Source organism: Motacilla alba, chromosome 15 (genome assembly GCF_015832195.1).
Source record: "Motacilla alba alba isolate MOTALB_02 chromosome 15, Motacilla_alba_V1.0_pri, whole genome shotgun sequence".
In the NCBI taxonomy this organism is placed as follows: domain Eukaryota; kingdom Metazoa; phylum Chordata; class Aves; order Passeriformes; family Motacillidae; genus Motacilla; species Motacilla alba.
Genome location: NC_052030.1, coordinates 10,404,024 through 10,431,996, shown reverse-complemented (window position 1 = coordinate 10,431,996; position 27,973 = coordinate 10,404,024). Strand labels below are relative to the sequence as shown.

The following is a 27,973-nucleotide window of genomic DNA, read 5'->3' as shown; positions in this document are numbered from 1 at the left end:
CAGACCCTCACAGCCGAGCGTTTCCAGATGTCGTCACCCCCTGCGGGCAGGCTGGGACGGACAATGCCTCGGAGTGGGATGGAAGAGGTCACCTGAAAGCCATCACATCCCACCTTGAGATGTGCAAATGAGCCGCTTCTAAACCACCCCGCCCGTCCTGAAAACAGAATGGGCCAGAGCGGAGCAATTGAGGAGGGAAGTGGGGAGGACGGCTGGAAGCCAGGAAAGGGTTTTACACAGCAGAAGAAAGCAGCAATGGTTAAAAGCTGAGGGCAATGCAGAGCGGAAGGGAAGCAGCAGCGCCTGGGTGAGTGTGTGTGTACGAGCATCTGCGCAGCTCCACATGCACAAACAAAAAAAAAAAAAAAAGCAGAAGTCGGGGGTAGTGAATTAGCAGTTGGGGACTGAGAAAATCCATACAGGAAGCAAAACAAAAGAGAAATCTCAGGCCGCTGGGGCTGAGGACGCTGAGAGGGCGCTTCTGACATAGATGAAGTTGATAAAGAAAAGTGCGATCGCTGCGAGCTGGGACAGCCGCCCGCGGGAAGGGGGGCAGGCACCCGGCTCCGCCGGCCGCCCCTCCGTTCTCAGGAGAAGAGCCAGAAGGTGCAATTATGCATAAAGCAACGGCAGGAGGAATTAAAAAGCAGATTTCAAGGTAAGATTTTATCATGTCAGCTGCTCCCAGCCACTTCCTTGTGGGGTTTGGGAAAGGCTGATTGGACGCAGAGCCACCTGGATCCCTGGCAATGCCCGAAGGGGCTGTGGGGTTATGGCTCAAATCTGATCCGGGGGGGTTGCTGAGGCTGCAGAAGGGCAGCGGGGCTGTGTCCAAACCGGCTGCGGTCCAGGGGTGGCGCAGCTCCAGCAGGGAGTTTGTGTTTCAGTCTTTTCTTCACTGGAAATGGATTGGAATGGATGGGGTGAACAACTGAGGTGTATTTCAAGCATCGCTGAGGATGCACCCTCACAAATGTTCACAAATAGCTCAGTGTGTGCCAGCCCACTCTCCAAGGGCAAATTTCCTGCAGCGTCCAGCTTCCCAACACCCACAAATCCATTGTGTGCTGTCGGTGAAATCCCAGCTGCCACATCCCTGGGCTTCCTTGGCTTGGCGTGCTGGGTGGGCACCAGACCCTGGGCACCACCACGGCTGCTCTGCCGGGACTTTTGCCTGCCCAGTGTGAGTGGCCTCTGCATGGGGATCTGTCCCTCTGTCCCTGGCACTGCCGCCATTCCAGACAAAGCTTTGTGGGAGCTCTTGGCACAACAAGTAACACGAGTGGGGGATGTCAATGGGCCAGACGTGACAGTACAGACCACAGTCCAGCCCTTTACTGGAAAAAGGTGCAGTGGAAGTTTATTTTTGCTCCATTTCCCATGGCAGAGTGGGTGGCTGCGGCTCTGCCGCGAGGCCCCTGCTCCCCTGTGACGAGATGGCACCAGGATGGCAGCAGGATGGCTGAGCCGGACCCGTGTCCACCCACACCAGTCCCCAGTCCTGCTCGGGATCCAGGGACACTGTGACCGCTCTGTCACAGCTGAAGCCCTCGCCCACGGTGTGGGACAACTGTGGGCCCTGTGTCCTGATCCGCTCTGGCTGGACGTGGGCAGCAGCCTGCGCTGCCTTTTGCCACAGGATAATTTGGAAAATTATGAGAAATGGGGTTTGAGACCACATCTGGCCCGCTGCTGCCACCGCACAGGTCCCTTGGGTCCCAGCCCGCGGAGCTGGGGGAAGCCGTGGCCGGGCAGGAACAGGAAAGGGGGGATTTTCCTCCCGAGCCTCCTCCACGCTCAGGCTCCCTCCCGACTCCCGGAGGGCTGAGGCGGACACCCCCAAAATCCACGGAGAAAACATTCTAAAAAGTCACCAAAACTAAATACATATATGTGTCAGAATTAAAAATAAATCCACCCCGGGAGCGCGGCCGGGCTGTTTGTGCCGCTGGCTCCGCGGGCGCGGATGCGATAAGATAAAGGCACAAGCGGGGAGGGGCGGCGCGGAGCTGCGCGGAGCCGGGCGCACCCGCGGAGCCGCCGGCGGTGCCCGAGCGGACGGACGGACGGACGGACGGACGGACAGACAGACACGAGCACACACACACACACACACACACACACACACACACGCACGCACACACGCACACAGGGACAGTCACACGAGCGGACGGACAGTCGGGCGGGCGGACGGACGGGGCGGCCCCTCCGCTCCGCCCTCGCGTAGCCTCCGCCCCCGGCCGCGCCGCTCCGCTTTACATAACCCGTCCGGGGCCGGGGTCCGCGCCCCGCGCCTCCGCCCGGCGGAAATGCGGAGCCGCCTGCCCCGGTTTCCTGCCTGAGCCGTGCCGAGCCGAGCCGTGCTGAGCCGTGCGCCCCGTCCCGCCCGCCCCGTCCCGGGCGCTCCGCCGCTCCATCATGGGCGAGCGGCAGCCGGACGCCTTCTCCTGCAGGTAACCGCGACCGCGCGGCGGGACCGGGCCGGGCCGGGCTGGACCGGACCGGACCGGGACAGGCTGGGTTGGGCTGGGCTGGGCTGGACCGGGACGGGCGGCCCCGGGAAGCGGCCGCCGCAAAGCGAAAGTAGCGGCGGGAGGAAGCAGCGAGGCGGCCGCTCCTGCTGTGCAGCCCCCGGAGCTTCCTCGGGAGCCCCGGGCTGGATTCTCTACCCCGGAGATCTCCGGTGCCGCCTTTCCGGGGTCGTGAGCCCCTTCCTCTGCCAGTCTTCGGACAGCAGCCCCTTCCCCCTCACCCCGTTCCTGTGCGGCACAGCCTCATCCCTGCCCTTTCCTCGGGCTGCCTCTTTCCAGGGACTGCTCGCCCGTGGGTGCCCGTGGTCTCCCAGCGCCCGTTTTCCTCGTGGGCACTCTCTGTTCCTCTGTGGGTGCCCCCATCCTGGGGACCCCCGTCCTTCTAGCAGCACAGGGCCCCAGAGCACCCCTTCTTCTGGGATCCCTCGACGTCCCCCATTTCCCACCATCCGTATTTTGGAGATCCCAGAGCCGGGAGTGCTGCATGCGGGCAACCAGCCCTGCTCCTCTCCTCTGCCTTCCCCCGCACCCCTGCAGCCCCTGCCATGGGGGTGACGCCTCTGGGAGGGTGCAGGACCCGTGGGGTGATGCCCACCTGCCCCATGTTGTGGGGTCCTGCGCTGCCCGAGGGGACCATGCCTTGCCTCTGCCCCTGTGCCCACTGCAAGTGCCAAGCAGAGCTGCCACCTGGAGCCTGCCAAGCAGCTCCTCTGACTCTCTGCTCCCTGCAGACTTTGTTGGCCCCGTGGCTTGGCAGGGGCTGGGAGCACGAGGCCGATGCACCAGCGGTCAGCATCCCCGCAGCCTCCCCGTGCCCTGCCAGCGTGCCCAGTCCTGCCTGTGCCAAACCCCATCAGGGTCACCCACGGAGAGCCTGGACCCGCTGGCTCGTGGCAGTGACACGGTCATTGCAGCCCGGGCTGGGATTTACTGTCAAGGAAACCAGGACGAGTTGTTGAGCTGCGATTTCGATATTGTTGTAAATTGATTCAAGATGTGCTGGAGTTGTGGGCTGGTGGCCTAGGGACTTTGTGGGGCTGCAGCCAGAGGAAGAGGTGGCCTGTGAGGGGACTTGGCGCTGCCAGCTCCTGCATGTCCTCACTGCACTTGGATTTGCTGGCAGGAAACAGGATCGGTGTTTAAAGGCCTATGGAATTAGTGGCAGATTTCACTTTGAATTGTTTGGGACTGGAACAATGCTTTGGATTTCTTTTCAACTTTTTTTTTTGGGGTGCAGGAGAGACTCATCCCTGTGCATTTCCCCCTCCCCAAAGCTTCTTCTATTTTCTCTTACTTTTATGTATTTATTGCCTCTGGTAGGATCTGGTTTGGTTTCACCAGAGCCCACAGGGCTGCAGGTCTGCCAGCACCCTGTGCTGTGTTGGTGAGGTTTGGGGTGCGAGTGCCAGTGGCTTTTGAGGGATCTTCCATCCTCTGCCAGAGCAAATCCTCCCCACCCACACACCTATGGGACTGATGGGCACCTTGGACGTGTCGTGACAAATCCCAGTGGGTGACACAAAGTGAAAGTGCAAGCGCTCGTCACTGGTGGGGTTTGTGGTGCCGGCGGCGCTGCCGCAGCTCGGCGAGGAGAAAGGGCCAAATCCAGCAATCCCTGGGGGGGGGCTGCTGTGGAGAGCCAGGCTGGCTGGGAGCTCAGCTGCTCCCTGCTGTCCCCGGGGACCCCCGGGCAGCCGCTCCCCCGGGAGCGCTCCCCGCACCCCGTTTCTCCCACGCCTACACCGCAGCGATTCATTTCATGCAACAAAACAAGCCCTGTCGAAAGAGGCCACCCCGCTGCCGGGCTTTTCCCTGCAGGCAGTGGGTGTAGGAGAGTGTGATGGTGTAAACCAGGCTGCGAGGTGCCAGACACCACGGTATGGAGGCAGGCTCAGGGTTTTTTGGGGAGCTGGGCTGGCCACAGCTGTTTGTGCTGGTGAGTTGCTGTGGGCCGAGCCAGAGTGGAGCTTGGATTTGACCTGAGATGAGTTTGGGTTGTCTCCGTCCTGTCTGTCCTGTTGGAGTGGTCAGGGAAAGCCAAACAGGTGAACTTTCCTCAGATTTGAAGTGCTGTAACATCACCCACATCCCCAGAGGTCTGTGGTGCTGCTCAGTCCACACAGAGCTGTAAATTAAGGCCAGTTTGGGTCTTTAATATAGAAAGTTGTGTAGTGCCAGGAGGTGAAATGAGAGGAGTGTGTATGTCCTGTGAGAAAGGGGGAGAAGGAGGGCAAAATCTGCCTTCCCACACTGGCTTTTAAACTGATTTCCTACAGCCTGTATGGACTTGTGGATTTGGGGGATCTCTCTGTCCTGCTCCTTTCTTGCTTTTTAACTTGTTGGTTTGGTTCAGCCAAAAGACAGAGGGAAACTCCTGAGACCCTGTGGGATTCTCCAGCTTGTGTGGAAACAGCTAGAGGGTCACAGGGAGTGATGGTGCTGTGCCATCACCCTCTGCGAGACCCAGAGAATCCTCACCATCACGGGGAGCTGCTCCGGAGGGGAGAGGAGGACAATGCTGGGCAGTTTCTGCTGTGGATTGTGCTGGCACTGGCTTTGGCTGTTTTATAGTGATGCTGTGAATATCTGGGTGTATCCCACACCCCGAGCTGCAGCCAGACCCTTTCCCCACCTCTCCCCCTGCACCAAACCCTCCTGCCTTCCTGAGTGACAGCATCTCCATGCCCACCCCCAAATGGCTGCAGCACCCTGCTTGTCCCCCTCAATCCAGGGGTGCACCCAGATGTTCTTCCAGCATCCGCCATCTCTGGGGGATCAGGATGCAGAGCGGGGCTGCACCGTCCCCATCCTGGGGGTAGGCTCTGCATCACCCAGCCCTTGCAAGCCCACCTGTGGCTGGCTGAATCCCCCAGGGACCTGCATCCCCCTGAGCCCCTCTCCAGGGACCTGCATCCCCCCGAACTCGCCGTGCCAGATGCAGTTCCATTGAAAAGTGCCGTTCATTGTAACCTGGCCTTTTATAGCCGCCTCGGAGCGGCTGCGGGGCCATGCCAAGAAAGGCTGCAGCCGGCTCAGAATAGCTCTTTTCATGGAGGACATCCTGGGAAGGAACAATGTTCCCGCTCTTGGGATTGTGGGAACTTTGTACTTCTGCCACTCAGGAAGTGGGGAGCTGCGGGGCTGGCCAGGGCGTCTCCCAGCCCCTCGCTTTGCCCTCTCCTGAAAATAGTCCTTGGGGTGAGTTTCGAATATTCCTGTGCTTATAAAGGGAGCTGCAAATGCCTCCGGACACTTCTCCTCCAGTTGGGAGCAGTTATTTCTGCGAGAGCCAGCGCATCAATCACATTTCCCATCCACATCACTGGCGTGCATTTTCCTGCTGTGGAACTGGCGGCGAGTGGGGCTGCTTTCATTTTCGGGTGGTGCTGCTGCACATGCACAGTGCGTGAGCAGGGCTGGGCACAGGGCACTGGGCACGGCCACGTGGGCTCTGCTCCCTCACACTTCCCCTCGAGGCCAGATTTGTGGTGCTGGGTGCTGGAGGGTGACCTGCACACCCCTGGACGGCTGTTCCGCGGTGGGAAGGTGGCGAGTTGGATCCGGCAGCTCCTCCGTGGTGAGGCCAGCTGGCTCTGAATGCTCATCCTCCGGGAGCGGGTGGCAGCATTGCGGCGCTGGCTCCCAGCACTGCCCTGGCACTGCTTGGTGCTGCCAGCTCCTCTGGCTGCAGTTAAACAACAAATGCATTTACTGGGACAAATAACCCATTGCCGGATCCAGGCGTGGATTCCCGTCCCGCTCGGTGCTGGAACCGCCGCCACAGCAGCGCTCAGGTTGGGCAAGAGTTTAAGGGAAGCTCCTGGGGGTGGCTGGGCTGCAGGGCTGGATCCTGCACAAGCCCCAGCTTGCTGTCCCAGCCCGCATCAAAGCCACCACGGCCGGTCCTTCCTGTCCTGCTCTTCCTCGAGTTCCTGGCCCAGCACCCCAAAACAACCTCAGCACGCACAAACAGCCCCGAGGTGGGGAGGGCTTGGTGCTGTGCAGCTCTTCCAGCAGTCAGCAGGGATGGAAGCCCCCCAATCCCAACCAGTCCATGGTGTGCCCAAGGATGGGCTGGATTCTCCACTCTGGGTGAATTAAAGCGATCAGAAGTCCTTTGTCCGACCTGCAGGATGGCCTGGAGCTCCTCATGGGAACACACGAGGAATAAAATGTAAATTCTGCCTTAAAGCCACCGGCTGCTGGATTCCAGCTTTGTGGAGCACAGCGGGCTGGAGCAGGGGAAGCTCACCCAGCAGCAGGAACTCGCATCCCTGTGGATGTTGCTACTGAAACCTGGGGCTGAGCGGAGGAGCGGGAGGCTGCTGTGGTAACTCCAGCACAGATTCACCCGGGATAGCTCTTTCCATGTGGGAAGCGTGCCAGGCAGAAGCAGTGAGGTCGGCATCGTGCCAGTGCCGGGAGGAGGAAGCGCTGGGGAGTATTTCCCATCGTCGCCTTGGAAAAGCACGTTGCTACTGGAGACGGCCTTCGGCTGCTTCCCACCGCGTGGCACAGACGAAGCCCGGCTTTTCCCGCGCCACAAACCTCGATGCGAAGCGAGCCTGAAATCTTGGAAGGCGAATTCCCTACCCTGGGAATGTCCCACCTGCCCGAGGAGCCGTTCGCATGAGCGCCTCGCTTCCCTCCGCGTTTTGCGGGAGCATCCCGCTGAGCGTGCCGGCGGCGTGGGTGGTGCGGCGGCGATTCCCGGGTGCCGGGAGGAAGCGGGAGCGCGGCGGAGGATGCTGAGTCATCGGCAGGCTGGCGGCGCTGATAGACGGGGCCCTGCCGGGGGATTCGGCCGGGCTGCGGCGGGCGCATGCCCCGCTCTGCCGGCACGCCGGACGGCCCCGAGCTTTGGGCGGCTCTTCTGAGAAGCCGGGCCCGGCGAGGCTGGCGGGGGACAGATAACATCTCCCCTCGCCTGCAACCTTCGCGGGACGTGCTCGGCAGGGCAGCGGGTGGGCAGAGATAGAGCCCCGCTTCCCGGCGTTATCGCCGCCCCGGCTGCAAACACCATCCCCTGTGCCCGCACGTTCCTCATCGCCCGCTCGCTTCCTCCTGGCCCCTCAGGGTTTTTGTTTTGTCTTTTTATTTATTTTTTTTTTAATTTTTCCTCCCCCTGACAAATGCAATCCGCTTTTCCTCCCCTCCCATCAGCCGGAGTGCTGCTGCCGGAGCTTCGGGGAGGCGGCAGTGCCTGTGCCGGCGCGGCAGGATCCGGGTGGGCTGGCCGATGTTTCCTTCCTGAGCGGAGTGCACGGCCCCGATAAGTGCCCCGGGCGAGCACGAGGTTCGCTGGTGAGCGGCGGGGCCGGCCCTGGGGAGCGCCACTGCCGGCTCAGCCGGGCACGCCGGGCCGGCTGCACGCCAGCCACGGTGCTGCCAGATTGGCCTCGCAGTGAAATCTGCTGGGGGCACAGATACGGTGTGGTTTGCCAGAGCCCGGCAGCTCCTCGGTGCCGGAGGCAGCAGAGCATCCCCTCAGGAACGCGCGTTCACCCCGGGCAGTGCCGGCGCCGTGGCCGCCTCTCAGGCCGCTGGGGCCGGGAGGATCTGGCAGCGAGGCGGCTCCATCCCTGGATTTCTGCAGCTTTTCATGTTGCTTCCTCCCCTCCCGCCCCCGTTCCAGTTTTATCAACTCCGTTGAAATCGGTCCCTGGAGGGAAACCCATCGGCGCTGCGGAGCCTTGGCAGGAGCCGAGCGGATGTGGCCGGGCCAGGCGTCCCCGCGGGCGGCGGGCAGCTGCAGGCAGCTGTGCTGGCAGGAAGCCGCGCAGACGCCCCGCGCCGGGACCTGCCCGCTCCCCACCGCGCAGGTGGGGAAACTGAGGCACGGCCCAGCCAGGTGGGGATGGGCGTGTAAAGAGGCCGGGGGCGCAGGGTCCCGCGTGGCCGCTGCTGGTGGCCACAGCGGTTAGTCACACGGCCGTGCTGCTCGCTGGGAAGCGGCTGACTCCTGGCCATTTCTAACGTATCCATGGGAATGAGGCAGCTTAGAGGGGGACCCGGTCCACCGCAGCGTTCCCCGGGCCTTGAGGATACACATTCCGAGTGGGGTATGGCCGCTCCAGCCGGGGGCTGCCGGGGCAGGGGACACATGGGGACGCTGGGGCTGCCCTCACCACCCACCCGTGTGCTCTGTCTTGCAGCGTGGCCGCCTCGCTGGAGCCTCGGCAATGAATGGGCACTCGCTGCCGGCCGGCACGCCAGCGCATCCCCGGGGCTGGCATGAGTTCTGCGAGCTGCACGCCATCAGCACCGCCAAGGAGCTGGCGCGGCACTACCTGCGCTTCGCCACCGAGCACCCGCACCATGACCTCCTGGCCGCAGAGAACTTCTCGGTGCAGTTCACCGACCTCTTCCAGCAGTACTTCTGCCACGAGGTGAAGGAGGGCATCGCCATGAACCAGCTCCGCATCCTGCCCGCCGGCCCGGCGCGGGATTACCGGGACACGCACCGGCGGCACACCGACGCTTCCCTGGGCACGGTGGCCACCAAGGCCGAGGCGGAGCCCGGCGCCCGCCCCGAGCAGCCCGTCCGAGCCCCCGAGGCTGCTCCCTCTGGGCTGCGCAAGTCCTGGAGCTCGGAGGAGCTGGCGGGGCCGGCGCGGAGGCCCTTCTCGCTCAGCCAGCTGCGCAGGAGCTGGCGCAGCCTCTTCCGCCGCCGCTCCTCGGACGCGCTGCCCGGGGACGGCGATGGGGAGGCGGCGGAGGCGGCTCTCAAGCCGGGACTGGGGAAGCGCATCCTGCCCTGGGGGCTGTCGCGGGAGCAGCCCCCCGAGGTGCGCAAGGAGGGGCTGCTCAAGTACGGGCTGCTGGACGAGAATTCCCTGGACAGCGGGACTCGCTGGCAGCGCTGCCGCCTGGTGCTGCGGCGAGCGGGGCCGCCCGACGCCGAGGAATTTGTGCTGGAGCTCTTTGACCCGCCCAAGGTAAGGACCTGCCGCCTCTTGCCTCTTCCAGCCTGTGATGCTGAGGGTCCCCGGGCTGGGGACGATGCCCGCATGCCAGAGCATCCCACAGGGAGCAGCAGGGCCACGGTGCACCCAGCACCACCAGGGTTTCTCACCACGAGGAGTCCGGATGGGTTTGCTCTGCCACTGCTCTCCCTCTGCTGCAGCCACACGAGGCTGGGCCTTGTTTGTTTAATACCTCTGAGGAGGAGACCGAACCACCCCTGCGGGGTCATGTTTGGGGAGAGAGATGCTGAGACCAAGGTGTGCTAGTTGCTGCAGTCGGTCAATGTGTCGTTGCACTTCTCCCTGCTGGGACTCCAGAACGGGGTTTTCCAGTTGGAAGCACAGTGTCTGCCTTCTGAGCTGAGGATAGAGGCTGGTGGCCTCCATCCCGCTCACCCCAGCCTCATTCCACCAAGGCGTGGGGCAACCCAGTCTGGTGAACCCCAAATTCACCCTGTGCCCTGTGCTGTGCCTTTAGCAGCCTGAGCATCTGCTCGCCTGTGCAAGCTGGGAGAGGAAAAGGGAAAATAGGAATTAGGCTCTGTGCCTTTCTCTGCTCCCAGTGGGACCCATAGTTTTACTTTTTGTAAGGAGTTTTGTGACTGGAAGTTCAGCTCTCGGCTGCTGCAGGGAGCTCCTGTGGTGCTGAGACGTGGCTGGAGTGGAGATGATTCAGGATGTGGGGGAGTGGGGAGTGATGTGGGGGAGTTGGGGTGTTTAATCTGTGAAAAGATGGTTCCTCCACATGGCAGGACTTGCACAGGCGTGATGGGACGAATTTTCTTTCTTTCTTTTTCTTTTTCTTTTTTTTTTTTTTTTTTTTGTTCTCGTTTAACTTTGATGACAAACTAGTGCTTTGGAAGGAGGAAACCTCCGGTAGAGCTGGAGCCTTGTCCCTGCCTTCAGGGCAGCAGGGTCAGGGAGCAGCTGGCTGAATTCCTGCTATTTCCGTCAAACGACTCCAATATTAAATATTTGAAAAAAGAAACAACATCAAAATTGTAACATCTGAAAGTAAAAGCTGGTTTTGCTCCGTCATGTCAAGGGTTGCAGTTGTTTGTCCCTGTGGGAGTGTGTGTCCCCATGCCGGGGCACAGGGAGGTCAGAGGCACTCTGGGGCACTTGGAGGGTGCTCCAGCAGCTGGATAGCACTGCCTTTTTCCCCTCCCTCATCCTTTTTCTCCCTTTTCCCCCTTTTTCTTTTTTTTAATCCCTTATTCTTTTTTTAATCCCTTTTACTTTTTTCTTCCCCCTTTTTTTTTCTTCCTCCTTTTTCTTTTTTCACTTCCTCTTTTCTTTTTTCAATTCCCCCCTTTTTTTTTTTTCTTACTGCCCCCACTTTTTCTCCATATCCCCCCCTTTTTTTTTTTCTTTCCTCCTTTTTTCTTTCTTTGTTTCCCTCCCCCTTGGGAAGCAAGCCCAGCACATTCTTCCTCTCCCCACATTCCCTGCCCAGCTTTGACCCAGGGGTGGGAGACACTTCAAACAAGACACTGACCAAGTTCCCCCAGTGCTCTGAGCTTTATTCCTCGCAGTCTCCATGGGATGGAGATTTCCTGGTGCTCCACATCCCCACGAGGCTGGAGACCCCAGAGCCTGGAGCAGGGGGTTTCTGAGCCAGGCCTGCGGAAGTGGGGGATGTTCCTTGCTGGATTTTGCAAGTCTCTGGATTAAATTGCTTCCTGTGCAAATATTCTCAGGGCGGCTCCTTGCTTTCCAATTCCTTGGGCCAGGGCCAGCTCCCTTCTCCTTTACAGCACAATCAATCCTGACCCTTTCCCAGTAACTGCGGTTGAATTCCGGGGGTGGTGGAAAATCCCCCACAGTGCTGGTGGCTCCCACTCCCCAAACCCAGCACGGGGCAAACCACGGAGCAGTGAGAACAGAACACTTTGTTGGGGCGTTATTTTCCTTTAAAATAACTAAATAACACTCGACAACCCCCCGGGAATGGCTGTGAGGAACCCCCTCCCCTCCATCCTCCTGCCCCAGGATGCTCCCAGGAATTTTCCACTGCCTTTTCCCCATCTCATGGGTCTGTTCCTCATTTGTGGATGCTGTTGATCACCATAGAAAATTGATGGTTTTAAATAAGCAGCTGTAAAATCTGTTCTTGGGATTTTTCAACCCCAAATGATCTCTGAACTGTGAGGTTGGTTGCCCTCAGGGTCTGCCTGGAAACACCCTTCCCCCTTCCTCCTCTTCCTTCCCCATTCCCTCTCTTCCTTCCCCCTTCCTCCCCTTCCTCCTTTCCACCCTGTAAGTAATAGGATGCAATTGAAATTTCATCTCAGCCTCAGGGCTTTGCAGAGTCGAGCCAAGCCCCCAAATATCCATCCCCTTGGAACGACCTTGGAAAAGGCAGGTGTGTGGAGAAAGGAGCATGGTCCTGCTGCTTTTTGGCAGCTTTTATCTCATTTTCCCCCTTTCTCCGGGTGCTCCAGTGGGGCCTCTGAGCTTAATCCTGTAACATGCCTGGCATCAAAGGGAGCGTGGGCTTTGAAGAGCCCTGATCCCATTTACTGCTTGGGTGCCTGTGCCGGGTGAAGGGGTCAGGGAGCTGTGCTGGAGAATGTGGCAATACCTGTGGCACTGCTTGCAGTGGGCATCCCCTGCCCCAGGGGGATGAGGATTTGGGAGAGGGAGCAGCTCCCCTTCCTATGCTCACAGCCACAGCTGGCTCGGTCCTGGCATCGCTGCCTCGAGCCCTGGAAAAATGGTGCTGCAAAGGAGGGATTTGGGGATGATGGGATCTCTCCTGGGAGAGGGTCACTGCCTGGCTGCAGGGCACAGGAGTGGGGGGCAGTCCCACCCTGGGGGCATTCCAGAGGCCAGAGTGAGGTGATGATGCTGTGTGGAAGAGGAGCTGGAATAGAGGGATATTGAGATACCTGTAGTGCTTGTATATATGGCTCTCTCTCTATATATATAAAATATATGTGGATATATATATATATATATATATATATAATATTAAAAATATATATTATATATATTATATATATGTATATGTGGCTATATTTTTATATATATACAATATTTTCAATATTTTATATATATACTATATATATATATATGTATATATATATAAATTTTCATATATATATATGTGTGTCTGTGTGTGTGTGCGTGTGCCACAGGAGAACCTGCTTAAGGTCCTGGAGTTGCACCCATGTGGAATCTCTGATGTCTGCTATGAGGCCCATGCTCACCAGTCCTCCCTGATTTCCTTGGAGGCATAAATCTCCTCTCCCACACCATTTAACCCCACACAACCTTTAGGACTGGGTGCCTCCGAGGTCTCTCTCCACCTTCATAAATTTCAACCAAAGCTGGCAAACCCAGGTTTGTCAGCTTTGGGGCCGCCCCGTTCCTCAGCTGAGCCCCAGCCCCAAGTACCTCTTCTATGGCCAAATCCCAAACTCCACGAGAGCCGTGACTCGCAGCGGAAACGTCCCGAGCCGTTTCTGTTGACCAGATGTTTTTACAGGAAGGGGAAGGGAAATGGGATTTGCATTTGTGCTGCTTTCTTTATAGCATTTTAATGAAATCCAGTGTGTCCCACAAATTGATGGCATGCCGGGACTGGCCTGGAGACTCCTTCCGGAGAAAGCCCTTGGAGCCTCTGCCCCAGCTCAAACATCTTTGCTGAAGCCACAGGAGGAGCAGTATTTTTATCTCTGCTCAGTGTGAGGCTGCTTTGACTTCCTTTTTTTCTTTTTTTTTTCTCTTTTTTTTTCTCTTTTTTCTTTTTTTTGTTTTTTTTTTCTTTCTCCTTTTTTTACACCTTTCACCTGAATCTGGTTTCTGAGAACTGCCACCTCCTGAGCCAGCAGGTTCCTGTCCCCGATTTTTGGTGCTGGGGGCTGTGAGTGGCAGCTGGTCAGGCATGGCATGGGGCACATCCCATGTGTTTTGGTGCCCATTCCCTATCCCTGCTCCTCCTGGAGCTGCTCAAAGGTGGCCTGAGTGACTCAGCCAAGGAAGGGCAGTGGTGGAAGGGGAGTTTTCCTCCCTGGAACACCTTGAGAAGAGTTTTCCCAGTGATGGGAAGCACCTCAGTGTCCCATCATCCCATCTCTGGTCCAGGAAAGGGCAGGTTTGTGTCAATCTGGATCCCCAGGGACCACATCCCTCTCCTGGCATCCTTTTCCTGGCATTCCTGAGGACTTCATCTCTCTCTCGGTATCCCTTTCCTGGCCTCTCCAGGGGCTGCATCCCATTACTGGCATTCTTCTCCTGGCATTCCCAGGGACTGCATCCCTCTCTTGGCATCTCCAGGGGCTGCATCCTGTCCTGATGCAGCTGGAGATGTCCCTGCTCACTGCAGGGGGTTGGATTCGTTGACTTTTCAAGATCCTTTCCAACCCAAACTATTCTGTTCTTCTATGATCCCTCTCCAAACATCCTGCTCCCAGCATCCCTCTCCTGGCATTCCCAGGGACTGCATCCCTTTTTTGGCATTTCCAGGGGCTGCATCCTGACCTGGTTGGTGTCCCTGCTTATTGCAGAGGGGTTGGACTGGGTGGCCTTTGAAGGTCCCTTCCAACCCCTATTATTCCGTGATCCTGTGATCCTGCTCCCGGCATCCTCAAGGATCCCATCCCTCTCCTGGCAACCCCAAAGACCACACAGCCAAGAGCTGGGAAAACTCCTGTGATGACCCTGGAGGGCTTTGAGTGTCCTTCAAATCCCTTGGGAGAGGCAAAACCTCCCCTGAAAGCGCCCGGAGCTGCCGGGCAGCCTCTCCCCGGGGCAGGGCGGGCGCATCCCTCGCTGCGCTCTCTGTTCTTCGAAGGCACCGGGGCTGGGCGGCCTCAGGGCTTTGTGAGATTTTGGTGGTGACTTTTGCTCTCTTCCCCCTCCCCCCAGCTCTGTTTTTGGGTGTCGAGGGGGGTGGGAGGGAGGGTGAGGAGACAAAGGTTATTTGTCATTTATTAACCACAACTTTTTCCATCCTTGGTCATGCACGGAAAAAACACTTTTAGCAGCGTAACCACAGCCCCGGCGTTAATTGCTGAAGAGCAGAGTTTCTTATTTTGGAAACTGTTGCTGCCATGGGGCTTGCCAGGGTCTGGGTGTGAGGGGAAGGGTGCAGCATGGACCCCAATATCTGCTTCATTGAGCTCTGGGGTTTTGGGCTCGGAAGGATTTCGTCCTTTTGACCCCATCCTTTAAAATCTGCCCTTCCTGGGGCTGTTTTCCTACTGCTGTGCCCACCCTGCTTATCAGAGTGTCACTCACGGGGATGCTGCAGAGCTGCTCGGGGTGGAGAGCACCACGTGCCAGCTGAGAAGTGGGCAAAAAATGGAGATATTGGGCAAACCACAGGAAAAAGGACTGGGAAAGCACTCAGGGAATGCATTGCTCGAGAAGAGCTGTGGGTGCTGCTGGGTGCTGGGACCCACAGCTGATGTGAAATGCCTTGTGGGGTTTTTTTCGGTGGTTGTCTCTCTTTTTTTCCCCCTTTTTCTTCTTCTTCTTCTTTTTTTTTTTCCCCTCTCTCTCTTTTCACGGCCCAGGATGTGGTTGTTTCGAGGCTGAGAGCTGCTTCTTTCAAAGGTAAATATTTATGAGAGCCTGCGCAGGCAGCACAGGGTCTGGAAGGATTCAAGGATTCATCCCAGCCCTGGTGGGGGCTCAGCTGGGGTGGACCCTGCTCCTTCCCACCAGGCGGGTCCCATCTCCACTGTCTGTGATGGGCACTGTGATGTTCAGTGTCGTTTTGGGATTGTGTTAAAAACGAGCATTTTGGGCAAACTCACTTCCTCCAGCCCCGGGCAAGAGGCAGGAATGAAAATACCCATCCAGTGGGGTTGAATGCTCCCATGTGGGCTTTTGAACCTTTTCCATCATCCTGGGTGATGCAAAACCTTGGCAAAATCCCAGGACACCCCAGGGCTTGTGGGGAGCCTGCAGAGTCTGTGCTGGACCCCCTCATTCCTGTGGGGCTGAGGTTTGGGGTGACTCAGTCCTGGCTGCAGCAGCTCCCACTTGCACGCAGACACCTTGTTTACTTTCCATGCTCGTTATTTATTCCAGGAAATTATTAAAGCAGCCCACGCTGGAACCGAATCTGGCATAAAATAAATTAAAAAAAAAAAAGAAAATCAAGGGTCTGGCGAAAGCTGGCTGCTTACAGATCTTGTTTATAGCCCCCATCACCCTCAGCCCTGCTGTGAGCTGCTGGGCTCACTGGTTTTTGGGGGGGGTTTGCATGGTTTTTGGGGTTTTGCATGGTTTTTGGGGGCGTTGCAGGGTTTTGGGGGGTTTTGCAGGGTTTTGAGGGGCGTTGCAGGGTTTTGGGATTTTGCAAGGTTTTGGGGGCGTTGTAGGGTGTTTGGGGTTTTGCAGGGTTGTGGGGGGCATTGCAGGGTGTTTAGGGTTTTGGGGGGCACTGCAGGGTGTTTGGGGTTTTGCAGGGTTTTGGGGGGCGTTGCAGGGTGTTTGGGGTTTTGCAGAGATTCGGGGAGTTTGGGAACGTTGGCTCATTGGTGCAGAGCAGGGAGGATGATCAACGAACAGAGGAGCCACCAGCTCCAGGGATGGGTGGGGATTCCTGGACCCCCCCAAATCCCACCCCGCAGCCTCACCCCGCGGTTCTCGATGAATTCAGGAGGAAATGGGGGCTCGGGGGGCGGTGGGCTCGGGGCTGTGTTTTCTCCCGTGGCCGTTCGCCGGCGCTCGCAGCCGCCGCAGCGGGAACAGAGCGATCTTTGTGCGCGGCCTCCCCCGAGCCAGCGCTTCAGGCCGGCACAACGGGGCCTCTTGTCACCGCTGGGCACGGTCCCCTCGGGGACAGCTCTGTCCCTTACCACGGCCCGCGGGATGCTCGGAGACACGGCGTCCTGGAAACTCCTTTGTGTGGCGGGTGGAGGATGCTGGCGGGGATTTGGGGCGGGCAGAGAGGGGTTTTTTGGGAGGTGGTGAGGGGGGTGGGGGATGTTGAGCTCGCACAGCAGCGGGAATCACCTCCCGGGTTCCTGTTTGACAGTCGGGGAACCTCCAGGCTCCGGTTCCCCAAACCCAGAGCAGAGCCCAGGATGGTGCTTGCTGCTGTCAGGAGGTCTTCAGTTGAGCAGTCTGCAGCTGCAGAGAGGCAGGAAGGTTTTGGGAATGTGTCACCCTGGGACCAGGGGGAGCTGAGCTGAGCTAGGGGTCCCTGCAGCAGGCACAGAATGGCCAAATCAGTGGGATCCCAGTCCCTGTCCCAAAAACCAGCATTGGCAGGGGCTGTCCAGGGTGGACCTCTCCCCTCAGGATGAGCTGTGATGGAAACACCTGAGGAAGAGCACTGGGATTAACTGTGCTGTCAGCTCCCCTGGAGCACTGGGATTAGCTGCTGGAGAGAGGGATTAGTCAGCTGCAGACCCCTGAGGATGAACACCAGCATTAGCCATGGTGCAGATCCCTGAGGATGAATAACTGGAGTGGTTGTGGTGCAGATCCCTGAGGATGAACACCAGGATTAGCCCCGCTGCAAACCCTGAGGACACATTTTGGGATTATCTATGGTGTAGAAGTCCTCGAGGATGAGCGTTGGGTTTAACAATGGTGAAACTCCCGAGGGAAGCCACCTGTGGGATTTCCTGCCAGACAAAATCCCCGAGGATGAGGGCTGGGATTACCCTTGGTGCAAACTCCTGAGGATGATGGCTGCTCCAGCAGACACTTTGCACTCTCCAGCAGGACCCTTGGAGCCCATGCTGTCTCTCCCTGCCCTGCCCTGGCACCAGGGGATGTTCCCCATCCAGTTCACCCAGCATTCCCTGGAAAAGAGCTGTGTGTATCCACACTCCTGGAAAACTTCACAGCTTCCCCCAGGGCTGCAGGCACGGGATCTGGCTTTGTGTCCATCCAGCACAGCCAGGCCAAGCCAGGCCTGGCACTGCAGCTTGGCTGAGGTTTGTCCCTTGCGTAAGGGCCACAGTGATTTACAAGAAGTGACAAATCTCGCCCGTATCCGTTGGGGACCTTGCACAAGGGCTCAGGCACTTCCCCACCTCCCGTGGGTGACTCAGAGTGGAAGCGAGAGCCGGCGTGGGGAAACCCCCGGAGTGTGGAGGGGCCGGGGGCAGCTCCTGGTGCTCTCGAAGGATTTGCTCCGCATGAACTTGGCCTGGTGGCCCAGCCACTGCCATCACCACCGTGCCACTGCCATCGTCACTGTGACAATGCCATCACCACCGTGCCACTGCCATCGTCACTGTGACAATGCCATCACCACCGTGCCACTGCCGTCATCACTGTGCCACCATCATCATCGTGCCAGTGTTATCATCACTCTGCCACTGCCACTGTCACCATGACATTGCTGTCATTGCCATGCCACTGCTGTTGTCATCGCTGTGCTACCTCTGCCAGACCACCACCTTCATCCTCACCAAGCCACCGCCCTCGTCACCATGCCGCCACTGTCATCATCACGCCACTGCCATTGTTGCTGTGCCACCTCTGCCATTTTTGGAGAGCTGCCTTCCCCCTCACCTGAGTGGAAAAAGCTCCCCCAGCTCCCTCAGTGTCCCCTGAGCACCCAGACAGGACGTGCTCCTTGTGGCAGCAGCTCAGGGCTTCGTGGGGAGAGCGTTCCTGGCGCAGGTGGGCGAGCTGGGACGAGCTTTGCTGTGAAAAATGCCATCAATCCCAAACATCCTCGTTGGAGACTCAGTGGGGTGAATCTCCATGTGGAAGCTGCTGCTGGGGTTGGGGCTAAGCTGGAGCAACACCTGTAGCTTCCTAAACATTCCACCCCATCCTGAGCATCCTGAGCATGCGGAGCCAGGCAGCAGCGGGCGTTACCCATCCCTGCAGTGCTGCTGGGGCACCTCTTGCCGAGAAGGAGCCCGTGGGTGAACCCTTGGTGTGTTGAGTGTGCACTTTTGCTTACTGAGAACTCCCTTTCCCGGTACCGGCCGCATCGAGCAGGGCATCTTGCGGTCAGGTGCGGCGCCCCGGCAGCGGGGGCACCGTGCCTGCGGTAGGCACTTCTCCGAAGCCAGCCTGGTTTTTCGGGCACCGTATCTCTGTGCTGCATCATTTCCTTCTCCCTTCACGCTCCAGCTGCGCTCTCCACGCCGAGAGACACGGGGGGCTTCGCCGAACTCCCTTTTCCTGGAATTTCCCCGTTTCCAGAGAAGCCGACCCCAGCGCTGCGGTTGGGGTGGTGATAAAACCCAGCTCAGGGTCATGCTGGACGTCACAACACCTCGTGTGGGAAAGGGGCCAGGATGAGAGATCCTTTCACATTCTCCACACGGGACTTTGCACGGGGCACGGTCAGGTTCCAAAGGTGGCAGAAAAATCAAATTCCTTCGGGATAAAGCCCCGGCGCCAGCGCGGCGCCTCACGGCAGCCCAGTGACAGTGATTGCAGCACAGCACAGCTGCAATCACTGTCACCAGCGGGCCCGGGGCTGCCGGAGCCACCGCGGTGTCACCAGCCCTGTGCATGACGCCGTACGCGAGCGACTTCTAAGAACTTTCTTCTCGGTGCAGCTCGGAGCTGATAAGGGCTGATCCCTCTCGCGCTGCGTTTCCGGCCCCAGAGAACAGCGAGTGCTCGGCCGAGAGAGGGAGGGAGGGAGAGAGAGGGGGGATGGAAAAAAAATAAAGAAAGCACAGCTAAAGATGGTGTGGTTGGGTGACCGAGGAAGTGTCCGGTGGGGACATTCTGAGTGTCATACAGGTGGCTGGGGACGTGGTGGGGTGGGTTTGCTGTGAGTATCACAAGCTCGGAGCAGAATTTGGCCGGTTTGCTTGGCGATTGGTGTTGCGGGGTGAAGTGCCCCAGCCCAGGGTGTAGGGACGCTGTCGCCTGTGTAGGGACAGTGTGAGTGAAGAGGGACACTGGGACCCGCATCCCGTGGGATGATGAAGCCACTGTGTGAATCACAGCCAGCCAAAATGTTGTGGTGCAGCAAGCCTGGCATGGGGTGGCACTGCCTGGGCTTTGCCAGGATGCGCAGGGTGGCTGTGGCTGTGGGGCTGAGCACGGAGCCTTGGCTCCATCATCCAGCACCACTGGGTGATTTTTTGCCCAATTTAGTGATTTTTTTTTTTCCCAGTTCAGGGAATTTTTGCCCCCCGGCACCCCAGATCCTGTGCCACGTGCCGCAGCCTCCTGAGGAACCGAAAGCTGCCGCAGGGATATTTTAGCCTTTGTGGAAGTGTTTGCTCAGCATTTTGTCACGTGCCTGTGTCAGTGCCAAACCCGCCAGGGAGCTCTTGGCAGGCCACTGACCCTCGCAGCCACGAGCAGGATGTTCCCTGCCTGCACCCCAATTTCCCCATCGGTGCCACATCCCTGGAACGTGCTGCCAGGCTGGGAACCCCCTTCTCCCTCCTCTCCCCTACCCTTCCCTCCACTGCAGGGTCCTTGGGACCCCTGAGATGGGTCTGGCTGTCACTCAGCCCCCCTGGGGTGCCCCAGCAGTGACTGGGCAGTGTCGTGGGGGGTATTTCTTTGCCACAATGGGGTATTTCCTCACCACACAGGGTATTTCCTTGCTGGTGGGGTATTTCCCTGCAAAGCCGGGTATTTCCTTGCTGGCTGCTGTGCCTCGGGTGGCTCCTGGACCTGGGTAGAGCAGTGTGGTGCGGGGCAGTGTTTTGGAGTGTGGGGCAGTGTTTTGGGGTGTGGGGGAGTCGGGGCTCAGCTCAGGCTCTGTGTTGCCCCTCACAGGGCTCCAAGCCCAAGCTGCTCGTCGCCTGCTCCGCTGTGCAGGAGGTGCGGAGGTGCACACGCCTCGAGATGCCCGATAACCTCCACACCTTCGTGCTCAAGGTAGGACCTGCTCAAAGGGTCTGCAGCCACCCCCGAGGCCTTTCCCACCCTCTGGGGCACATGTGGCTCCCAAAAGCTCCTAAGCCAAATTTCAGTTCCTCTTCCCATCCGGGAAGGGGATGCACATGGGGATGTGGAGTGCAGGGTGGGGGATGCGCTGTTCCTGCTGGGGTCCCGAGTGTGGGTGGGTGGGGGATGCACATCTTTCTCTCTCTCTGAAGACCTCATGTCCCTCTCTGATGTCCCCCAGGTCACCAGTGCCACCGACATCCTGTTTGAGGCAGGGGATGAGCAGCAGCTCAGCTGCTGGACGGCCGAGATCCGGGAGTGTGTGCGCAGGGGGTAAGCGCCGCTGGATGTCCCTGAGCCCGGGGGTGGGGACAGTGGCTCTGTGTCCCCACTGCCAGCACTCAGCCTGGCTTCTCCTGTACCCAGCAGGTCTGACACGGGTGACTCTGAAGTCCTGACGTGCCGACACCCCGACCCTACAGCCGGCAGCCCCGCTACCAGCACCGACCCCGTCAGCCAAGGTGAGCTGGGGACACCCAGGGGACCCTGGGGACAGAGTATCCCTCACCGGGGGGGGGGGGGGGTCACCACATCCTGCCATGGATGGGCTGATTGGCCTTCCCCAAACGGCATGAGGGGGATACAGAGAGGGGAGGGGACGGGGGTGACGGGCAGGGGTCCCATTTCCCGGGGACACTCATCCCTGTGCCTGGCAGGGGCGACTCCGGGGGGCCCGGGGGAGGCGGCGGGGCCGAAGATGGAGCAGTTCCTCTCCTCCTGCCCCTGGTTCCACGGGCCCATCTCCCGCGTGAAGGCGGCTCAGCTGGTGCAGCTGGGGGGGCTGGAGGGCCACGGCGTGTTCCTGGTGCGGCAGAGCGAGACGCGCCGCGGCGAGTACGTGCTCACCTTCAACTTCCAGGGCAGAGCCAAGGTACGGGCGGGACAGGGCTGGGATGGGGAGGGGAATCTCACAGGGGCAGCCCCTGCTGCAGGACAGCCCCTGTCCCACCGCATCCCACCCCAGGGTGAGGCTCTCCTGCTCTCTGCCCCGATGCTTGCAGTGGGCCGGTGCCCTTCTGCCGGGGGGCACAATCCCCAGGGAGCCACAGGCTGGGGATGCAGCACATGGTGCTAAAGCCATCAGTGTCTGTTGTTATGATATTTTTATGAAAATCCTTTGCAAGGATTTCCTTTTCTTGAGAAGCTGAGGAGCTTCAAGAAAGAAATGTAAACAATAACTATTTGCTGTTGTGGAATGCAACAGGTGCTTCTTTGATTGGTCTATCTTAAGTATTTTTACTTAATAACCAATCAAAGATGCAGCTGAGTTAAGATTTTTTTGGTCAATTACGAGTTTTTGTTATTAATTTTTTTTAATTTTTGTTTTGATTTTTGATGAATTTTTAAGTATAGTTTTAATATAGTATTTTTAATACTATATATATTATAATATAATAAATCAACTTTTTGAAACATAGAATCAAAATTCTCGTCTTGGAATTCCTGCAAATCCAACATTTAGTGACCCCGAGCGAGCGAAAATCCCACAAGCGTCCCCCATCCCAAACGTCCCCACCGTGTCCTCCAGGAGGGAATGGAGGGAGGGTGACAGGTCCCTGCTCCTCTCCACAGCACCTGCGGCTGGCGCTGACGGAGCGGGGCCAGTGCCGGGTCCAGCACCTCCGCTTCTCCTCCATCGTGGAGATGCTGCACCACTTCCACCGCTACCCCATCCCGCTGGAGTGCGGCACCGCCTGCGACGTGCGCCTCTCCAGCTACGTCGTCGTCCTGCCCCAGGCACAAGGTGTGCGGGAAGGGAAGGGGGATGCTCCTGTGGGACACAAAGGGTGCAGGAAGGGGGATGCTCCTGTGGGACTCAAGGTGTGCGGGAAGGGGGATGTTCCCGTGGGACTCAAGGTGTGCAGGAAGGGGGATGTTCCTGTGGGACATAAAGGGTGCAGGAAAGGAAGGGGGATGTTCCCGTGGGACACAAAGGGTGCAGGAAAGGAAGGGGGATGCTCCTGTGGGACTCAAGGTGTGCAGGAAGGGAAGGGGGATGTTCCCATCGGACACAAAGGGTGCAGGAAGGGAGATGTTCCCGTGGAACTCAAGGTGTGCAGGAAGAGAAGGGGGATGTTCCCGTGGGACTCAAAGGGTGCAGGAAAGGAAGGGGGATGTTGGGACACAAGGTGTGCAGGAAGGGGGATGTTCCCGTGGGACACAAAGTGAGCAGGAAGGGAAGGGGGATGTTCCCGTGGGACACAAGGTGTGCAGGAAGGGAGATGTTCCTGTGGGACACAAAGGGTGCAGGAAGGGAAGGGGGATGTTCCCATGGGACTCAAGGTGTGCAGGAAGGGGGATGCTCCTGTGGGACTCAAGGTGTGCAGGAAGGGAAGGGGGATGTTCCCATCGGACACAAAGGGTGCAGGAAGGGAGATGTTCCCGTGGGACACAAGGTGTGCAGGAAGAGAAGGGGGATGTTCCCGTGGAACTCAAGGTGTGCAGGAAGAGAAGGGGGATGTTCCCGTGGGACACAAAGGGTGCAGGAAGGGAAGGGGGATGTTGGGACACAAGGTGTGCAGGAAGGGAAGGGGGATGTTGGGACACAAGGTGTGCAGGAAGGGAAGGGGGATGTTGGGACACAAGGTGTGCAGGAAGGGGGATGTTCCTGTGGGACACAAAGTGTGCTGGAAGGGGGATGTTCCCGTGGGAAACAAGGTGTGCAGGAAGGGAAGGGGGATGTTGGGACACAAGGTGTGCAGGAAGGGGGATGTTCCCCTGGGATGCTGGGATGGAGGGTGCCCGGGCTGGGTGTGGGTGCCCCAGGGCTGGCCAGAGCTGGGCCCTTTGGCTGCTCCTGGAGTGGGGAAGCGGAAGCCTCGGGGCAGTGGCACAAAAGGTGACTCCCAAGCTCCCAAGTTCCCCTTTTGAGAAAGGAGAAGCTGCTCCCAGCCACCGGCTGCGGGGGGGTCATGGGATGCACCCCGCACCCCCAGCGAGGGGGCGACAGGAGCATCTCCCTGACCGGCATCTCCTCTCCCTCTGCCCGCAGCTCCCGGCTCCAGCACCACGGTCCCCCTCCCTCTGCCCTTTCCAGGCTGGAGCCCCGAGTTCAGCCTCGTCCCCCCCAGCTCCTCCTGCCCTCACGGCCCCGACGAGCCCCCCGGGGGTCCTCCAGCGGAGCAGATCTTCCACCTGGTGCCACCACCGGCCGAGCTGGCGCAGAGCCTGCGCTCGGCCAGGGCCGCCACGGCCAGCGCGCCCCGGCCCCGCGACTCGGACTATGAGGTGGAGGCACCGGGCCGGGGCCACGTCCGTGCCATCGACAACCAGTACACGCCACTGTGACCAGCACGGCGCCGGCACTGGGATGCACTTTCGGGTGGAGAAATCCTGGAGACCTTCTGGGGGATCCATCGAGAGAAAGAATGTACCTGTTTCTTCCTTCTGGTTAGGGATTATTATTGTATTTTTGCAAGGAAGGGGGTAATTTTTCACTCCTGTACGGGTGTGCTCCCTCTCGTTGGCCTGTTAAAGGGCCTCTTATTGTTGTTTTTGTTGTTCTTATCGAAGCTTTCTCGTTACTGTTTACACAATGCCGCTCGTGCCTGCGCCGGGCCCGGTGTCCTGCCTGTCCCTGACGCGACAGCACCCAGCCAAGGAACCAGGGGCTTGTGTTACACCCTCGGAATTGGAGGAAGTTTAAAAAAAAAAACAACAGGGTAACAAGAAAAGAATGATTATAAATTCATTGCCAAGTTGCTGCTCCAGGCCTCATCCTCCTGCCCCGGCTGCTGAACCCACCAGCAAAGCCCAACCTGAGCTGAGCTCCCACAAAGTGGGGTGAGCAGGGTTTGGGCTTTTTTTTGTAGCTAAGGCAAAAACTGGCTTTTTCTTGCTTTTCCTTTTTAACCCAGCACAGCCGTGGTCACTCCCTGTGCCAGGCAGAGGGATCCTCATCCTGCTCTCTTCAGATTGAGACTGAACACTAATTGCTCCATCCTTAGCCATGGCACCAGCTGAGAACTAACACAGAGACTGACACAAACCTCTCCTGCTGGTGAGGGAGGGGTTTATCCCGTTGGATCCTGGTGATGGATGCGTTCTATCCCGGCCATGGAGGCTTTTTATCCCTGTGGTGAATGGGTTTTTATCCTGGTGATGGAGGTGTTTTGTCCTGGTGATGGAACAGCTTTATCCCAGTGATTTTAGGCACAAATCTAAAGTCAGTTTTCCCCTTAAAGAACCCCCCTACTCTCGCTTGCCTTTTCCCCCCAAAAACACCCTGTCACCAGGAGCTTGGTGGCATTTAAAGCTCCACAACGGCCTCTTGCAGGCAATGGGGGTCCCTGGGGACCAAATTCGGGGTCCAAATCCCTGGGTCTCAGGGATCTGGATTCTCAGGGATTCGGGGTCCAAATCCCTGGGTCTCAGCATCCCCTGGTCCCCAACTGTCCCCAAACTCTGCTGCTGTTCCTGAGCCCCCGGGGCTGCTTCACCTGCCTGGGGCAGCCGTGAGAGAGGAAGCACTTCTGAGAAGCTGCCTTTATTTTAGGAAAGAGGAAGGGCTGGAGCCGTTGCGCCACACAGGAGGGGATGTTCTCAGTATTCAACTTCCAGATTTCCCAGCACAGCCTTCCCTGGGATTTCGGATGCAAAACTTGCCTTGAGATTGCCTTACAGAAAGCTTTTTTTTATTTCTATTTTCCTTGAAATTGCAATACAGGTGGGAGCCCTCAGGAGCATTAACATTTAGCAATTCATTCGAAGACCAGCAAACACAAAGCCTCGTTGGGCTGAGTTAGGGAGTTTGACAAAAACCCAGCCTCTAGGACAGGCTCTGCAGGTTCTGGGTGAGCCCAAAGTCCGAGGAGAAAAGGTCAGGAGCTGAAGGGCTGGGCCAAAATATCTGGGGCCAAACAGCCCAGGAAGCAGCCACGAGAGCAAGTCTGGGTTTATAAATCAAAATATGAGGCTGGGACAAACGGGAACCATCAAGTGGAGAAACCATTTATCTTTCCCTTTTGTGCCTCCCCATTGCTTGCGCTTGCTCTCTCCTGGGCTTTGTGCATTTAGAGCAGGCAAAGGCTTTTTTTTCCCGCTGCTTTCTCTACACTCGTGCCTGAAACTGAAGCATTAAGAGCAAATTGCATTGGTCCTGCAGCACTGCCAGCCCCGGAGAGGCTGATGGAGGAACAAAGGCAGCCCTGTCCTCGCTGGGCTCCTCAGCTGTATCCGCATCCCATTCTCCTCCCTGGAGCAGCACAAAGGCTGCAGCCAGAGGCAGGAGCACATCCCCAGGGCTGGCTTGTGCCAGGCAAGGCAGCTCCCTCCGAGGCTCATAAATAACTCCCCGTGCTCTTGCATTTATAGGGATGGGGAAGGGAAGGGGGGACAGCACAGCACAAGTTGTCGTTTCCTTTCCTCGCTTGCTGCCTGCTTCCCAAAGCCTTGGAGGACACAGGGATGTGCTACATCTTTCTGGGATTGCTGGTTTTATTCCCACTGAGCTCCAGGGAGCTGTGTTCAAAGGGGTTTTCCCCCGAAAGGCGAGGTGGAATCACCCGAGTCTCCCGACATCTGCAAAGAAAGGATGGGCTGGGAAAAGGCAGTGCTATTCACATCCCCTGCCAGATGAAGCCAGAGAAATCCTTGCCAGAGAAATCAGATGCTGCTGGGGTGGGTTGTTTTGGCACGCCGGGACTTTATTGTTCCAGTGCCAGAACTGCAACATGCGTGTGCATGTGGTATTTTTAACCTGCAGTTTAATTACAAGGGGGTTCTCCGCAGTTTAAATGGAAATTGCTGGGCTTGATTAGTAAAATACACGCTGGCTTCATTATCTCCCTGTCAGCCACTTCCCCCATGCAAACAAACTCCAGTGGGGGAGAACTCCTGTCCTCCCTACCAGTGAGCAGTGGGGGAGTCCCTCTGATTATTTAAGAGCTGATTCCATCCCCAGACTCACCCACAGGCAGCTGAGGACTGCCCAGCCCTGCCAGCTCCACCAGCTCCTCATTTCTGATCCACTGCAGCACGACCTGAGGGGATTTTTGGGCTGTTTCCCAAGCTCCCAGGGGGAGCTGAGTTTGAAATCCCTTTTCTCCTAGAAAACATCTGGCTTGTGAGACAGGTCAGAGCTCGACTCTGCTCCTGCCAGCGCGCTACTCCAGCCCTAAGGTGCTCACTCCTCTGCATTGTAGCAGGGAGCAAAGAGCATTGAGCCATTCCCCCCTATGGAATAGAAGCATTTTGCAGGATTTTTACATTCTTGTGACTTGAGAGAAGAGCCCAGGGCTGGGCAGGTTTGGTTCCCCAGCCCCTGTGGGCTTTTACTGGCATTTGAGGGAATTTTGGCAGGAAGGGGAGCCAAGGGCAGGTGGCCCCTGGTCAGGTGCAGGCACCAGTTAGTGCCTTGGCCCTGGAGATGGGCACATGGATCACGAGTTTGGATCCCACCTAAGGAAGCCAGGAGCCACAGGAGCAGCTCTTGGAGCTGATTATTCACTCTGATTTTTAAATGGCTCTGCCCAGTGGCCTTCCCCTTGAGAGGCTGGGGGTGGGCAGCTCCATTTCATCCACCTGCACAGGAGTTTATAGCAATAAAGACAAAAACCAGGCAGTGCCTTTGCTCTGGGACAGCAGGGACTTGGTTTAGGGCACAATCCAAGACTTGTGTCCAGCCAGAATCCCTTCCCCTCCTCTTCCTCTTGCTGTTTGCTGACAGCCACTCCTGCTTGGTGGCCTTCGTGTCCCCAAGGGTATCAGGTTTTGAAGGAGCTCCTGACATGAAGCATCAGTGGATGTCTCCCTCCCTCCCTCCCTCCCAGATCCCAGCCCAGCAGGTACCGAACACTGACACCACCATCCCTCACCCATCCCTTTGGACTGAAGCTATTTTGGGGTGAAACTTCTAGGAAAAGATCCAGGGAGAAGCCAAAGCTTCTCACTCCTCATCTGGACCACCAAACCCTGGTGTCATCCAGCATTCCCAACTTTCAGCTTTGATCCAAACAGCCCCAACGTTCCCCAGCAGCTCCCAGAGGCAGGGAGGTGACTCTATTCCCTAACTCAGCCTTCAGCAGGACGATTAAAGCCAACAATTTTGTTGGGAGTGTATTAATTTGAAAGTTCTACTTTTCACCTGCACAGAAAAGTTCTTCTTGTATAGTAATTTTTTTCTATATATTGTTTCTGTATGTACTGTACAAGTAACTTATTCTTGAATAATGCGATTTTACCATAATATTAAAAAAAAAAAAATCTGCTCTTAATAAACTGTTTTTAGAATTTGTTTCTCTCGTGTAGTCTTCAGTCTGATTCTCTCCAGGTGCCTGGACATTATTTTAGTGGATACTGAGGCAGGAATGCTCCCCTGGAGATGAAAATCCTCTGGTTTGTCCCCACGGGACAATGCCTGCACCACACGGGACAGTCAGGACACGGCACTTGAAACAGGGATAACTTTGTCTCCCCATTTTTTTAAGGCATTTTGCCTGGAATTCTTACCTTTCCTTTCCTTCTCCAGCAGCACCACTGACTTTTATACTTCCATCACCTCAAAGGCCCATCCGGGACCTTTCCCGACCCCGTCCGGAGCAGCTCGAGGCTGAGGGATCAGGAACACAAAACCACCCGGACACAAAACCTCGTTAGAAAAGTGGGATTCCCAAACCCTTCCCTTAT

At 57.7% G+C, this 27,973-nt stretch overlaps 3 protein-coding genes across 9 annotated transcripts; 2 read left to right on the top strand and 1 right to left on the bottom strand.

Annotated features, from left to right (window-relative positions):
- The first annotated feature begins 465 nt into the window (after positions 1-465).
- SH2B3 (SH2B adaptor protein 3) lies at positions 466-27,956 on the top strand. 6 transcript variants are annotated; one of them, XM_038152728.1, is made up of 8 exons: positions 466-658; positions 8,687-9,469; positions 20,177-20,278; positions 20,529-20,620; positions 20,714-20,808; positions 21,004-21,218; positions 21,920-22,091; positions 23,340-27,956. In XM_038152728.1, the coding sequence occupies exons 2-8, from the start codon at positions 8,714-8,716 to the stop codon at positions 23,633-23,635; spliced, it is 1,728 nt and encodes a 575-aa protein (XP_038008656.1). In that variant the 5' UTR covers positions 466-658; positions 8,687-8,713; the 3' UTR covers positions 23,636-27,956. The 6 variants fall into 6 exon arrangements, with proteins under 6 accessions (XP_038008656.1, XP_038008655.1, XP_038008652.1 ...); XM_038152727.1 differs by lacking the exon at positions 466-658 and adding an exon at positions 2,116-2,453; XM_038152724.1 differs by lacking the exon at positions 466-658 and adding an exon at positions 8,211-8,353 and having other exon boundaries at positions 20,717-20,808.
- LOC119707557 lies at positions 16,120-19,142 on the bottom strand. Its single transcript, XM_038152732.1, has 2 exons — positions 18,384-19,142; positions 16,120-16,585 (listed from the first exon to the last, which is right to left on the bottom strand). Exons 1-2 carry the CDS (start codon positions 18,943-18,945, stop codon positions 16,308-16,310), a joined length of 840 nt encoding a protein of 279 aa, XP_038008660.1. The 5' UTR covers positions 18,946-19,142; the 3' UTR covers positions 16,120-16,307.
- On the top strand, positions 16,971-18,390 carry LOC119707556. Of its 2 annotated transcripts, none has more exons than XM_038152730.1 (2): positions 16,971-17,680; positions 17,721-18,390. In XM_038152730.1, exons 1-2 carry the CDS (start codon positions 17,029-17,031, stop codon positions 18,023-18,025), a joined length of 957 nt encoding a protein of 318 aa, XP_038008658.1. In that variant the 5' UTR covers positions 16,971-17,028; the 3' UTR covers positions 18,026-18,390. The 2 variants fall into 2 exon arrangements, with proteins under 2 accessions (XP_038008658.1, XP_038008657.1); XM_038152729.1 differs by having other exon boundaries at positions 16,973-17,631; positions 17,672-18,390.
- Positions 27,957-27,973: the final 17 nt, after the last annotated feature.

Coding starts and splice junctions, on each gene's coding strand:
- SH2B3 (XM_038152723.1), top strand. CDS start 8,243: ATGTGGCCGGGCCAGGCGTCCCCGCGGGCGGCGGGCAGCTGCAGGCAG. Junction 20,279..20,528: donor TCCACACCTTCGTGCTCAAG/GTAGGACCTGCT, acceptor GATGTCCCCCAG/GTCACCAGTGCCACCGACAT. Junction 20,809..21,003: donor CACCGACCCCGTCAGCCAAG/GTGAGCTGGGGA, acceptor TGTGCCTGGCAG/GGGCGACTCCGGGGGGCCCG.
- LOC119707556 (XM_038152730.1), top strand. CDS start 17,029: ATGAGCGTTGGGTTTAACAATGGTGAAACTCCCGAGGGAAGCCACCTG. Junction 17,681..17,720: donor CACTGTGACAATGCCATCAC/CACCGTGCCACT, acceptor CAATGCCATCAC/CACCGTGCCACTGCCGTCAT.
- LOC119707557 (XM_038152732.1), bottom strand. CDS start 18,945: ATGCACAGGGCTGGTGACACCGCGGTGGCTCCGGCAGCCCCGGGCCCG. Junction 16,586..18,383: donor ACCGGGAAAGGGAGTTCTCA/GTAAGCAAAAGT, acceptor GCCTCTCTGCAG/CTGCAGACTGCTCAACTGAA.